The sequence below is a fragment of the Xenopus tropicalis genome, chromosome 4 (genome assembly GCF_000004195.4).
Source record: "Xenopus tropicalis strain Nigerian chromosome 4, UCB_Xtro_10.0, whole genome shotgun sequence".
In the NCBI taxonomy this organism is placed as follows: Eukaryota; Metazoa; Chordata; class Amphibia; order Anura; family Pipidae; genus Xenopus; species Xenopus tropicalis.
The window spans coordinates 131,176,474-131,188,485 of NC_030680.2; the positions used below are offsets into that span (position 1 = coordinate 131,176,474).

At 40.1% G+C, this 12,012-nt stretch overlaps 1 protein-coding gene across 3 annotated transcripts in view; it reads right to left on the minus strand.

Moving 5' to 3' along the window:
• Positions 1–3,537: 3,537 nt before the first annotated feature.
• The window catches only part of ssuh2 (ssu-2 homolog), a 34,381-nt gene continuing 25,906 nt past the window's right edge, over positions 3,538–12,012 (minus strand). For 2 of the 3 annotated variants that reach the window (XM_002936240.5, XM_031901158.1), the window contains exons 7-13: positions 11,387–11,511; positions 11,198–11,260; positions 9,873–9,955; positions 8,735–8,824; positions 6,944–7,049; positions 6,368–6,475; positions 3,538–4,189 (exon numbers count right to left, since the gene is read on the minus strand). In XM_002936240.5, coding sequence (XP_002936286.2) covers positions 4,049–4,189; positions 6,368–6,475; positions 6,944–7,049; positions 8,735–8,824; positions 9,873–9,955; positions 11,198–11,260; positions 11,387–11,511 — 716 coding nt within the window. In that variant the 3' untranslated portion in view covers positions 3,538–4,048. The remainder of the gene's footprint in view (positions 4,190–6,367; positions 6,476–6,943; positions 7,050–8,734; positions 8,825–9,872; positions 9,956–11,197; positions 11,261–11,386; positions 11,512–12,012) is intronic. The other variant, XM_004914134.4, reaches the window with a different exon arrangement.

Below are 12,012 nucleotides of genomic sequence, written 5' to 3' on the forward strand. Positions count from 1 at the left end.
CTGCAGTGGGAAAACAAAATATTCAGGTTCAGCTTGTTTTCACAAAAACTATTCGGAGCACACAATTTACTTTACAGTCAAAGTTCATTTTGCAACTATAAAATTCATTTTATGATCAATAAAAGAGAAAATGGCGTCATGCTTACTGTGATTTTCCATTCCTGGTACTCTCGGGTCGATGTTGAGTCAGTAAGCATACTACAAGTACAGCTGGCAGTTGTGCAGACACGAGGATCTCTTGAATGCTTTCTCCCCGCTGACCCAAGCCCGCTCCTGGCTCCGCACCAAGAACCTTGGGCATCTACCCCACCCCCAATCGCAGCCACAAGGAGAAGTAAAAGGTATGAGGCGCTAATGGTGGGGGGGTAAAAGGCTGACTGTGGATTTAACAACTGAAAGAGTTCAGGACTTGGGTAGGGGGCCCCTGAGGTGGCAGCCCTGTTGGGCCCTAGTCCCACACTGGCCAAGATCATAATTATCTGCTTCCAGTGTCTGCTTTTTATTTGATGTGATACAGTGGCACATTTTGGATATTCCTGTTCTTGATGATGCAGTTGGGGGGTCCTGGGGGCTAATAGCATGATGGTAAATTTAGAAAAATCATATGAAGAGTTTCTGTGCAAACTGTGCTTATAAAATATAGGAGTTTATCATGAGTCTGGGCCGAAACATTGTTTAGTACTTTAGGCTATTGCAATATCCTGATCAGGATAAAGCTTATAACATTTGCCCCCCTGATGCTTTCTAGTTTGCCATTGCCCTATTGACTAAATTTCATGCCCCAATCTGTGCCAGGCATGTCCTATTATTCTCCCTGTAGATGATACATTTATACAGTACTCCATGAAACTGGGTTTCTTTTTCCCTGAATTTCTGATATTCCACTGGTGCTCTTTGGTGGATTATGCAGCAAATATTACAAAGGTGTGTTGTGCCCCACCACTATAAATGGTTGATTAGTGGTTAATATTTTGCACTGGTTATTAAAGGGATACTGTCTTGGTTTTTATGGTATAATTTTTATTTCTTAATTATATTGTTTACATTGCAAATAATTCACTCTACCATTTTAAATTTCATTCTTGAACCAACAAATGTATTTTTTAGCTGTAATATTGGTGTGTAGGCGCCATCTCAGTGCATTGTGCCTGAGTCTGAGCTTTCAGAAGGAGCCAGCGCTACACATTAGAACTGCTTTCAGCTAACCTATTGTTTCTCCTACTCCCATGTAACTGGAGGAGTCCCAAGCCGGACTTGGATTTCTTACTATTGAGTGCTATTCTTATACCTACTGGGAGCTGCTATTTTGCTCCCATTGTTCTGCTGATCGGCTGCTGGGGGGGGGGATATCACTCCAACTTGCAGTGCAGCAGTAAAGTGTGACTGAAGTTTATCAGAGCACAGGTCACATGGCTGTGGCACTCTGGGAAATGAAGAATATGGCTAGCCCCATGGGATATTTCAAAATTAAATATGAAAAAATCTGATTGTGTTTTTGAAAAACAGATTACGATGCAGGATTCTGCTGGAGAAGCTCTATTAACTGATGGGTTTATAGAAAATCATGTTTTCATTGACATTATTTCTTTTATGCTTGGCAGATAAAATTCATAATATCCAAGTTATCATTCATTTCCAACAGTTTAACAAGTACAGATACAACAATCTTTATTGGAAATCCTTATATACACGTTACAGTGCCGTCTTGTAACAATTGAACCATTAGAGCAAGGCATTGCAGCTTCTGATTCTCATTGTCAGTTTTCACTCTATTTAGCCACTGCTGAACCTGGACATTTGCTTTAGTGCTAATTCCCTTGGGCCATAAACCATGCATTTTGGCTGCACAATTTTCAGCTTGACACAGAGATATTTTACATGCAGCAACTTAATTCTGTATATCCAAGCACGGAGCAGTCTGTGCCCCATTTTTGTTTAACACCAGCAGCAGTTCCATATTCATTTACACAATTCATATTTCTTTGTAGTAAACACTTTTATAATCACAGTTTTGATATTCCAGATATTTCTTTTCAAGCAGCAGACACTTTGCTTTCACAAAACCGTCTCTGTTTTGCTTGCCCATTTTGGCAAAAGCTGAAGCAATTGGTCACTTTAACTGACCTGCACCCTTTAGCAGACTTTCAGCTTCTGAATCACAGAGCAATAGAGAGGGTAGATAGCAAGGACAGTGTCCCAGTGAGGAGTGAGTAATTTAGGGTAGAGGTTGTACACTAGTTAGGGAATTCAGAGCATTCAGGTGTAGGTTAGAGGAAACTATGGTAGTTGCACAGAGAGACAGCTCGAGTGAAGCTTGGCACTGTAACGTGTACAGGGGTCCTGGAGGCTTCTGTGAGGAATGCTGGGTGTTTGGGACAGAAGAGAAAGAATTTGCTGAGTGTGCTGAAGTGAGAAAGTCTCCCGCTTTGTGATATTTGTGTAACTGATAAAATTTGCTTCCCAATTGGCTCCTATGTGCCCCTGTATGCCTGAGAGAAGCCTGCAACAGTCTGCTGTGGTTCAACACACTTATGGTGCCATGCCTACTTGTCATAGTAAACGCCTATGCCCGCCCCAGACTGGGAGTATTCCAGTGCAACTTTAAAACTTCCCTTTGCTTTTTATTTATCCTTTAAACATGTTATAGCATTCTACAGTGTATATTTACCTTCCAGCCATGTTTCTTGCATTTTTAGTAAACATACATGTAGTAGCGAATCCAGTTTGTACACTGTTTATATATGCAAGTCCTGCAGCCTTAGGCTGTGACTTCTGTCCACTTTAAAGAAATGCTGGGTATTTTACAAATAAAGCACTGCATCATGCACCATTAAATAAACCCAATTGGGCTGTTCTGCCCCCAATAAGGGGTAATTATATCTTAGTTGGGATCAATTACAGGTACTGTTTTATTATTACAGAGAAAAGGGAATCATTTAACCATTAAATAAACCCAATAGGGCTGTTCTGCCCCCAATAAGGGGTAATTATATCTTAGTTGGGATCAAGTACAGGTACTGTTTTATTATTACAGAGAAAAGGGAATCATTTAACCATTAAATAAACCCAATAGGGCTGTTCTGCCCCAATAAGGGGTAATTATATCTTAGTTGGGATCAAATACAGGTACTGTTTTATTATTACAGAGAAAAGGGAATCATTTAACCATTAAATAAACTCAATAGGGCTGTTCTGCCCCAATAAGGATTAATTATATCTTAGTTGGGATCAAGTACAGGTACTGTTTTATTATTACAGAGAAAAGGGAATCATTTTTAAAAATTAGAATTATTTGCTTATAATGGAGTCTATGGGAGATAGCCTTCCCTTAATTCAGAGCTTTCTGGATAACGGGTTTCCAGATAAGGGATCCCACACCTGTATTGAGTTACAATAAGCATAGAAAAGCAAATACTACTGTATATAAGATTTAGTTGCCTTTTTGTTATTGTAAGCTATCCAATATGCTCATGTTCCCTGACAGGTGCAAAACTATGGTGAGCACAATTACACAGGAATTCTGGGAAAGAGGCCACATTTCTGTTTTTTTAAAATATTTTTATTAAACAACAAACTAAAGGAAAAAGACAGTTACACTTATTAGTATTATTAGTGCTTATTTGGTTATAGTCCATTGGTATCCATATTGGTACTATGGACAAGGGAGTAGGCCTGAGCCCTTCCAGAGGCAGTATTGTCCAGGTGTGTGCCCGTTTTTTGCTACCAAGGTGGTACTCGGGGTATCGAGACTGTCCATTGGTGCCAGATTTGCATAAAGGTTAGCATTTAAAGACACCACATGTGAGAAATGTGTACAATGATTTTTTGCACTTAATCTCTGTAATAAAAGAGAATGTAAATAATAATCTTAAATTATACAAAATATAAAAAAATATGGATTGGTAGAGTACAAATGTGGATTTTTAGTTAGTACCCCCCCTCCACACACATATCATGTATATCATATATAATTTTTTTTTTAATTAATTGAGGTACAATGCTGAGTTACAAAACACAAATGGATGTAAGGCAGTATCCAGTAGAAGTTCTAGAGCAAGACGCAGCAGCACTTTTGGGGATAGTTTGTTGTGTAAACTTTGTTCTCTCTGCCGTAGACAAAGTAGGAATATGGATTCTCTTTCCAGGTGTAATGCACTTTAGTAAGTGGCAGCAACTCAATGGTTTGTCTCTGTGGGGGGAAATAGAATGGTCAGTCTCACTTACAGACAAATACCTTTCTACAGTTACACACATATGCTATTAGGCTGTTATCTGTGTTATTTACTGTCAACCACTGTCTCAGTACCAAGCAGCCTGGTACCTACCCGCTGATACATTATCTATACAGTCAGTACAGTCCTTGTTCATAGCCACTGTGCTGGGATAGGGGACAGACCCCCATGACCCACTCCAACGCAATAAATAAAGCACAGGGGGAGTGAGTAGGGCGGCACCAACTTGGCTGCCCCAGGGTAGCAAGGACCCCTCAGGTGGGGCAGATCCAAGCAGTCAATGTATTTTAATAAGAAACAGGCATTTATTGGACTTTATCTGGCAGGCCCTTAGGGCTGTGACAGACGGGGAGATTAGTCGGCGCGTGACAAATCTCCCTTGTCGCGGGCAACTAATCTCTCCAAAATGCCAGCCCACCGGCGAGAATGTAAATCACCGGTGGGATGGCATACGCGGCACCAAAATCGCCAAAGTTTCCTCTCAAGGCAAGTTTAGCAAATTGCCACGCCGCGTATGCCATCCCACCGGCGATTTACATTCTAGCCTGCGGGATGGCATTTTGTCGCGTGGCAACTAATCTCCCCGTCTGTCACAGCCCTTACCTCACCATGGGCTCACATATACAGGGCAATAACAGTCATCCATTACATTACATCTAGGGCATCAAATTACTCCTCCCCCACAACTTTACTCTAAGGGCTATGACACACGGAACTACTTGTCGTAGCTACAAAATGGCAGAATCCCCTGCCATAGACAATACTGAGAATTGACTCTGCTACAACACATGTAGAGACAAATATCAGTATTGGCTATTTTATAGCTGCAACGAGTAGCCTCATGTGTCATTGGCCTAAATGTCCCTGAGGCTAGTTCTCTTGCATTATCTAACAGACCAAATAAGCAACCACCCCAGATATCACCAATATCGTACTTTCCAAGGGTGGTTGGTGCATTATCCAAAAAGAAATTATATAGAGCAACACTTGACTAAAGGATAAGGGACTCCGCAAACACATTCTACAGTACATACTAAATCTGATAAATGATAACTGTACAAAAATAAAGAAAGTAAATCACACACTCATCTGTTAAAATAACATATACAGGTGACTGGCCACTATACCAATTAACAACCAAACTGCCAAAACAAAAATAGAAAAATATCCACACGTTATCAGTTATGACATAAGGAATTCTTCTGTTGCCCATAAAGGGGTAGTTTGCAACTAGTTTCATTTTTTATTTCTTGTGGCTTTTTAATTATTTAGCTTTTTGTTCAGCACTTCACCAGTTTGGAAATGTATCAATTATCTGGTTCCTAGGGTCCAGTTAACCCTAGCAACCATGCACTGGCTTTAATGAGAGACTGGAATATAAATAAACATAGTAGGGGGGCTCAGTAGAAAGCAATATTAATAAAATGATAGCCTAACAGAGCAATTGTTTTTAGGCTGCAGGGGTCAGTGACCCTCATTTAAGAAGGAGGCACATAATTCAGAAACTATAAAAAATAGACTTATTAGAAAGTTGCTAAAGAAAGGACATTCTAAAACATACTAAAACGTAAATTACCCTAATTCTAATGTGTTCCAGATACCTTTTGACCTGCAAGGACTGCAATCAAGCATTAAAGGCTATGTAAACCTTAAAGATGAATGTAAAATTGCTCAGGGTACTCTTCCAAGCACTTTTGCAATTTTCTTTTCCTATCAAAGCTATTAAGCTGTCCATAGACTGCTAATATAGAGGCCTGACAGGTCTCCCTAGACCCCCATTATGATGAGATAGATGGCCCAGACACCAACAAATTGCATTTTCCCCATTAGGCACATTGTGTTGGTAGCCAAATTGGGTCACTCACCAACCAGTGATTCTTATAGAGTATGGCCAGCTTAAATCCGGCACCACTGACAACTGCAGTCACTGCAAAAATTGATTCTCTAGGACCCTGAACTATAGCAGGCAGAAATAAGAGGTACCTGACAGCCCCCCAGCATTGTACCCCAGGCATGTGCCTCTTCTGCCCACTGCTAGTTCCGCCCTGACTTGTGAGGAATACACAAGGAAGGACAAAGAATCTTAAAAGAAGATTAATAAAAAAATAAATAAAATACACTTTCATGGCACCTACTTGTCTTAGTATTCTGCTTGTAGAGGAAAATGTGTTATAATGTTCGTTCTGTCCATCCTGAGAAGCTTTGTTAATGGATTGTTTAGGGAAAGTTACTAGTGGAGATACCTAAGATTAGAAATAAAAAGAACATGTAACAATTTCCCATTCTTGCCAAGGTAATCACTTATTTTCTGTTACAATACATTGTTTGGCATTCATTAATATCATATATAGAGACAGGACTTGCCTCAGATTGGAGCACATATTACATTTGTATATTTATGGATGCATATTAGTATATATCGGATTTACCTGGATTCTAGAACTCCACTTTATACACTAGATTGATGAAAGCTTGCAGCCAACAAGAGTTTCCTTTGTGACTAAACGGAATGGATTTGTATTGCAATATACAGGGTGAGAACTGGGCAATGCCAGAAGACACATCTTTCCTTTTTGTATATTGAAGGGATACTCTGGTTTATGTTGAAGGGCAAACTCAGGGAAAGATGGGGATTGTGGTCTAACCACACAAAAGGCCCCTAATCTCTTTGGAATAACCTAAGTACGTTTTGACTGATTACATTTTCTTACCAAGTGTTGCTCATCAGTGAAGAGCTTCTCTCCTGTCACCTTCTTGAAGAGATCAGTTTGAAAATCTGAGTTGTGATCAGCAACAAACTCAAATATGTTATTTTTCCTTTGTGGACACAAAAGATGGAAAGAGAATGAAGGTCTTTTGGTGCCTTGCCACACACACTTATTGTCCTACACCAGTATATATTGTTTTACATGTCTGTAAACCCCCTGCTACCCAGGCACACTGTCCCTGTATTACAAGATCATGTAAGTGTTATTATACATCAGAACAGAGATGGCTGCAGGATAGACTAGGGGAGTCTCAATAATACAAATGCAGTAGCTACAGCAGTGATTTTTAGGTCTTCAGAGATTTCTAGCTGGCTGTTGCATATCCTTCATACTCTCTAAAAACCTCTGGTTCCACAATAAAAGAGTTTCATGGCACTTAAGTAAAAATTAAGTTAAAATGTAAAGCTGTTGTACCAAAAGCATTTAACAAACTATCATTTCCCCCCAACCACCCAATGAATTAACCAGGTGGTAGTGGTAATTAACATCCCAACTTAGCTGGAAATCTAGATAGTTTCAGTTATATCTGTCTTCTGCACAATGGACAACCAATGAATGTTAATCATCCTTATTCTGTGTATGTTTGTTTATATATCTTGTTCTAAAAACCTAGAATTGTGTTGCGCTGTGAAAATATATTTGCAAAGCTTAAAGGGATTCTGTCACAAGAAAACATGTTATTTCTCAAAATGCTTCAGTAAATAGAGCTGCTCATCCTGCATTGAAATCTATTTCTCAAAAGAGGAAACAAACATTTTTTATGTTTGATTTTGAAATTGGATATGGGGCTAGATGTTCTTACTTTTCCATGTTCCCCCAGCTATGTGACTTAAGGTCCCCATACACGGGCCGATTCTAGCTGCCGTTATCAGTCCCTTAGACCAATTAGGCAGCTAATCGGCCCATGTATGGGCACTACCGACGGGCCTGCCCGACCGATATCTGGCCTGAAATCGGGCAGATATCAATCGGGCAGGTTAAAAAATCTAGTCGGATTGGAGACCACATCGGCTCGTTGATGCGGTCCCTGAACCGTCTTTGCCTATACCCGTCGTTATAATTCGAATTAGCCTGGATTCTCGCGATATCGCCCACCCGACATCGCCAAGCGAGCAAATCTGAAGGTGTATGGCCACCTCTATGCTCTACCACTTCAGCCACTCAGTGTTAGAGTGATATCACTCCCTCCCTTTCTTTTCCCCAGTAGCCAATCAGAAGAACACTGGGCAGGTAATCAGATAACAGCTCCCTGACACTTTTATTGATAAAAATACTCCCATGCCTAGTGCTAGATATGGGAATAGCACTCAATAGTAAAAATCCAAGTCTGGCTCATCCAAGTCATGACTCCTCCAGTTACATGGGAGTAGGAGAAACAATAGGTTACCTGAAAGCAGTTCTAATGAGTAGCGCTGGCTCCTTCTGAAAGCTCAGACTCAGGCACAATGCACTGAGATGGCGCCTACACACCAATATTACAGCTAAAAAAATACATCTGTTGGTTCAAGAATAACATTTTAAATGGTAAAGGGAATTATTTGCTATATAAACAGTGTAATATAGTATTAAAAACTATACCATAAAAGTCATGACAGAATCCCTTTAAATTATTGTAGGAGTATTAGGATGATGTGCCCACTAGCTTCCCCACTTGCACAGAAACATAGTGTAATAAGAAACCCACATTGATAATGATTCTAAACATAGGGATATATCAACTCGTAGAGACTTTACCATGTGACGGTCAGCTGAATGAAGTTCACAACTTTCCCTTTGCCAGAGCATCCTTGGCAACACTGCATGGCGCCACTACATGTTCTGCAGCTGTAGGTGGAAAAGTCTTTAAAGCAAATACAATGCAAAATAGGCAACTCTTGGTTCATTACCTATTGCTCAGCTACACATCCAAGCCCAGATTGGCTGCTGTAAGATGCTATAGGCAGTCACTATTTATTGGGCTGGTGGGGCATCTAAGTACTTGAAATTCCCTAGTCCAGACATCCCTCAGATCTTTCAAGTGTCAAGAAATTAGTTGCCCTTATGCTTAAAGGGAGAAGGAAAGGCTAATATAGAGTTAATCTCAAGCTGCAGGCATATCTTCAGTTCTCTCAATAGTGCCCTTATGTCTCCCCATATTTCTCCCATTCAGATGATCAGAAGCCTCATAGGAAAAAAAATGCTGAGCTCTGTAAAGAAAATTCCCATAATGCCTCGCTCCTGCATTATGACCAAGACCGGTGTACATGCTCAGTTAGTAAGACTATGAGGAAGCTTCCTGCTGATTGGCTCAGATCAGACATTCCTAAGGGGGGGAGTGAGTTCTTAGCATTCTTGAGGGAGGGGGGAGCAGGAGAAGGGAGAAGGGAGAGAGGAGAGAGCTGTGTGTCTCTGGCACAGGAAAACAAAGAGCCAACAAATCCTGTTTCTTTTGAAAGAGAACTCAGTGCAGCATTACCGTAAGTGCTTATGGCTGTATTTACACAGACCTTTTTGAGAAAGCTTACTTAGTTTTTACCTTCCCTTCTTCTTTAAAGAACAAAATCAGGTCTCTGAATGTCAGCAACCTGACTAACCAGTTAATTTGTGGGACCTGGAATATGCAGAATATACTTTGGGCCTGAAACGGGAGCAGTGAGGCTTGAGAAGATCATTGTTAGGGCAGCAGTGAGATTGGGATGGGTCAGCCACCCAAGTGCCTTGCTAAATCTTAGAGTGGTAATGGGCATGGATCTAAACCACAGGTTGGACTACCCCAATGAGCAAAAAAGTAAAAACTATTTTACACTTGAAATATCTCAGAATTTGTTAGAATACCCAGCACATCTGACAGGTTGGAATGGAGGAGCCCCGGGGTGCCATATTTAATGCCCACCTTTCAGTTCCATGGCCTTGACAGGTGGAGCATGAGTCTTCACCATCACGATGTCCTGTCCCGTGACACCAAGTGCACTGCACCTGTATAGTTTTTGGACAAAAAATAAAAAGATATTAAAAAAGGGGCAACATTCTCTTGCTTCACTGCTAGTGGTAAATACAGTATATGCTAGACTGCACTCTGTGCTGGGCATCGGCAGGCTTAATAGCTGTCCTTTGTGCTGCTTTATCAGGTTCCGCTGCTTCTGCTGGTCACACTCTATGCAGGATTATTGTAAAATGTTTATTATACTGGCAGGAAGGGAGGATTAGAAAGGGTATAGGCACAATTTAAAGAACAGTAGCATGTTACTGCAACACAGAATCTGCAAGCTGAGGCAGTAAGACCTTTACAAATGCTAGGAAAGTCATGTAACAGGAATATCACATGTATTACTGTAATATTATATTACGTGTGTCCATGTGTCTGTAGAAGCAGTACTAGGGATTTGTTTCATCATTTTCACGGCTGTCTGGCCCTGAGCTTATAATACAATTATAGTTGAATTTCACAACAGAACTGAGAGTCAGTTACCCTTTTAAAGGTTCTAAAAGCTTATTTATCCCAATGGGATTCTTATAAGTCTCTTTACTGGAACATACATCTCATTTCTAAAATAAGGAATAGCATTCCCCCTATTTTAAAATACTAGAAGTCACAACAGAATTTCATAACCATAAAAAAGGCATAAAACTCATGAGTCATGTGACGTAATTAAGAACTAATTAAAACTGATGGCATCACCATGTACTGTAACTGGGATACAGAGCATCTTACAAGTCAGCCATGGCTATTTTGTATTATAAATATATTAACATGAGTAATGCAGTGGGGAATGAATTAAGTGCCAGGATGGCAGCGCGGGGCAGGTGAAAAGATTCAGTAGATTGTAAGCTCTTTTGGGCAGGGCTCTCTTCACCTCTTGTATCGGTTATTAGTTGCTTTATATGTTACTCTGTATGTCCAATGTATGTAACCCACTTATTGTACAGCGCTGCGGGATATGTTGGCACTTTATAAATAAATGTTAATAATAATAATAAGTACACAGAATGCTGGTTCTAGAGCGGAGAACAGTCCATGGGGGACTTTGCCTCCTGTCAACCTGCCCCACTGCTGTATCATACAGGAGAATAAGGATCTAAACTAAGATGCTACAGGAATCTACTAAAAAGTGCCTCCCATACATCAAGCAGATGACATTATAGGTATTAGAGATTATTGTTTATACCACATAATCACAGAGATGTAGTCCCTCTACCCACCCATCTGTCACCACTTACCCGGCCAGTTCCCGCACATTTGGTGCAAGTGGTTTTGCCTATGCCCATGCACTGTGGGCAGGTCTGTGAATAAAAGAAAATGTATTAATATTATATAGGTAGAAGCTGCACAAACATCAGCATGGCAAGCCTGAAGTGGCAATATACCAAACTTCTTGCCAGGAGTGATACTAATTACTGCTTAGTTACCTTTATAGAGGAGGTGCCGGGAACGGGCATTTTCTTCTCATCGTCCTTAAAGAGAGCTGGATACTGCACAGGGATATCCCAAGGCTGTGGAGGGGTTCCATGCACCCCTACATCAGCTGCATGACCTGGAGGATAAAACAGGATGGTAAACTTATTATTATTATATACATGGCCCATGAAAAAACTGCAAAATGTATATAAACGGTGCTTGGTGATGTTATATATATGATATATTCTTGATGTCAAATATTTTAGGATGAGGATATTAGCAGCCACCTTCTACCTCCATGATCTGTTTCTAAAGTATGTTCTTGGCCTGCACACTTTTACCTTTAAAATGGTCATAATACTCCTTTAAATACTGCTACAACCTACAATAGATGGACTTTCCAATGTAACCAACTGTAAATAGTATCTTTATAAACCACATCTTCTGACATCAGAACTTATCATTTATAACTCAATGAACCGTGAACACTCTTAAAAAGTAGAAAAAAAAATCAAACCAAAAACACAAAGGTAGAACATTATTTCAAACAAAACAAACCAAGAAATAGATTTTGTGCCATTAATATTAATGAATTTATATATCACATGTGTCAACTAGTGCTAAATTAGTTAAAACC